This window comes from Cornus florida, unplaced genomic scaffold (genome assembly GCF_030987335.1).
Source record: "Cornus florida cultivar Cherokee Brave unplaced genomic scaffold, ASM3098733v1 CherokeeBrave_3.0.0_Hap2_Chr10, whole genome shotgun sequence".
Classification (NCBI taxonomy): domain Eukaryota; kingdom Viridiplantae; phylum Streptophyta; class Magnoliopsida; order Cornales; family Cornaceae; genus Cornus; species Cornus florida.
Genome location: NW_026775580.1, coordinates 15,403,044 through 15,405,662, shown reverse-complemented (window position 1 = coordinate 15,405,662; position 2,619 = coordinate 15,403,044). Strand labels below are relative to the sequence as shown.

The following is a 2,619-nucleotide window of genomic DNA, read 5'->3' as shown; positions in this document are numbered from 1 at the left end:
CCGACAATCAAGTTAGTCACCGGAGGTCTAAAAAGTGTTAAAAATAATTAACGCCATGTTCATTCATGTATATGTTCATTCATGCATCTATTATTGTACATGTATCAAGAGTGTACATGTATCAAGTGTGTGCATGTATCATGTGTGTGGTTGAGATTGTCTTGAAAAGTTCAAAGGTTTGTGGGAGAATAGTATATATAGGGTAAGGTATTTGTTGTTAAGATATGAACACAACAAAGAATTCAATTCAATACAATATTTGTTTCTCTCCTCTCTTCACTTAGAAATTATTTAGTTGGTTGAAACTATAGCCAACATAAGTGGTATCAGAGCTTGATTTCGATCAAGAGCAAACTGGGCGTGAAGCTTATTGACGGGAAAACAAACCCCGAAGAAGATCCATCGTGATGGCGACTACAGGCAATCAAAACCAAGGTGCCCATCAATCAGCACTTCCCTTTTTGATGGGGAAAATTATGATTTTTGGTATGTGAAGATGAAGACCATTTTTCTCTCATATGATTTATGGGATTATGTTGAAGATGAGTATGATGAACTGGAGGATACAACAACTTTGATGAATGCCCAAAGACAACAATTGAAAGATCATAAGAAGAAAGATGCAAAAGCTTTAGGCTTGATTCAACAAGGAGTTGCTGATACAATCTTTCCCAAAATTATCAATGCTTCTAAAGCAAAGGAGGCATGGGATATTCTCGAGAAGGAGTATAGAGGCAGCACGAAGGTAAGAACTGTAAAACTCCAATCTTTGAGAAGAGATTTTGAAAATATGAAAATGAAAGAAATGGAGTTGTTGAAAGATTATTTTTCTAAACTTATGGAGGTGGTAAATCAAATGAAGACCTATGGGGAAGATATTTCTAATCAAAGAATTGTTGAAATTTTTTTGATTAGTTTGCCGGAAAAATATGACTCTATTGTTGCTGTTATTGAAGAGACTAAAGAGCTTGAAAACTTGAGTGTTGAAGAATTGATGGGTTCCATAAAAGCATTTGAGCAAAGGTTAAGTATGCGCTCTGAAAAGACAATTGAAAGTGCTTTTCAATCCAAGCTCAATGTTAGTTCCAAAAATCAAGAAAAATACCCATCAAGTTTTGATCGATCCAAAGGTGAATCTTCTAGAGGTGGAAGACACGGAAGAGGAAGAGGAAGAAATTCAAGAGGAAGAGGAAGAAATAATTTTGAGAGAAGTGGAAATATAGAGTCCACTCAACAAAATTGTGGAATTTGCAAGAGAAGTAGCCATGTTGACAAAGATTGTTGGTTTCGGGGAAACCTCAATGTTTCAATTGCAAGAACTTTGGACATGTTCAAGAAGATTTCCGGTTGAAAACAAATCAGCAAGCTAATTTTTCTGAAGAGCAAGAATGTGAAACGAGCATGTTTTATGCTTGTCACTCGACATCGGAACAAAATGATGATGTGTGGTTTCTTGATAGTGGGTGTAGTAACCACATGACTGGAGATAAAAACATATTCTTGGAGATTGATTCTTCATCCAATTCTCAAGTGAGGATGGGAAACGGTGCCTTAGTCCAAGGAAAGGGAAAAGGTACTATTGCCATAAAGACAAAAAAAAGGAAGAAAGCATATTTGGGATGTGTTACTTGTTCCGGATTTGGAGCAAAATTTGTTAAGTGTTGGACAGCTTGTAGAGCATGGGTACTCCATTCATTTTGATGAGGACTCTTGTAAAATTTATGACAAGGGAGGACAAAATCATATTGTAGCAAAAATCAAGATGGGCAAAAATAGAAGCTTTCCTCTCACTTTTTCATGTTCAAAAAATATGGCCTTGAAAATGGATGTTGTTGATGAGTCTTGGCTTTGGCATAGAAGACTTGGCCATTTGAATTTCCAAAGTTTAAAGAATTTACAACAAAATAGCATGGTGTATGGGTTGCCAACAATACAAGAAGTTAAAGAAGTTTGTGAAGGTTGTGCTCTTAGCAAGCATCACCGAGAGTCATTTCCGAAAAAGAAGGCATGGAGGGCTAAAGCACCATTGGAGCTTGTTCATACGGATGTGTGTGGACCGATGACAACACTAACTCAAGCGGGTAACAAGTATTTTATTATTTTCGTTGATGATTTTTCAAGAATGACATGGATTTATTTCATGAGACAAAAATCAGATGTGTTCTCTATTTTCAAAAAATTTCAAAAGCTTGTTGAAAGGCAAAATGGCCATCTTATCAAAGTGTTAAGAAGTGATAGAGGTGTAGAATACAACTCAAATGCGTTTGAAAAGTTTTGTAAAGATATTGGCTTGGAGAGACAATTAACGGTTGGGTACACTCCACAACAAAATGGAGTGGCAGAAAGGAAAAATAGAACAATCATTGAGATGGGAAAATCAATGCTTCATGAGAAGGGGCTACCTAAATCATTTTGGGGTGAAGCCGTGTATACGGCTGTTTACTTGATGAATAGGAGTTCAACAAAAGTGGTGGAGAATAAAACTCCATTTGAAGCATGGAGTGGAAGGAAGCCATCATTGAAACACTTGAAAGTTTTTTGGTGTATTTGTTTTGCTTATGTTCCAAGAGAAGTGAGGCACAAACTTGATGAAGCTAGTGAAAAATGCATCTTTGTGGG

General features: G+C 36.4%; 1 protein-coding gene across 1 annotated transcript; it reads left to right on the top strand.

Annotated features, from left to right (window-relative positions):
• The first annotated feature begins 407 nt into the window (after positions 1–407).
• LOC132277401 (uncharacterized) lies at positions 408–1,351 on the top strand. The gene is made up of 3 exons (XM_059779261.1): positions 408–486; positions 543–745; positions 845–1,351. The coding sequence occupies exons 1-3, from the start codon at positions 408–410 to the stop codon at positions 1,349–1,351; spliced, it is 789 nt and encodes a 262-aa protein (XP_059635244.1).
• The last annotated feature ends 1,268 nt before the right edge of the window (positions 1,352–2,619 follow it).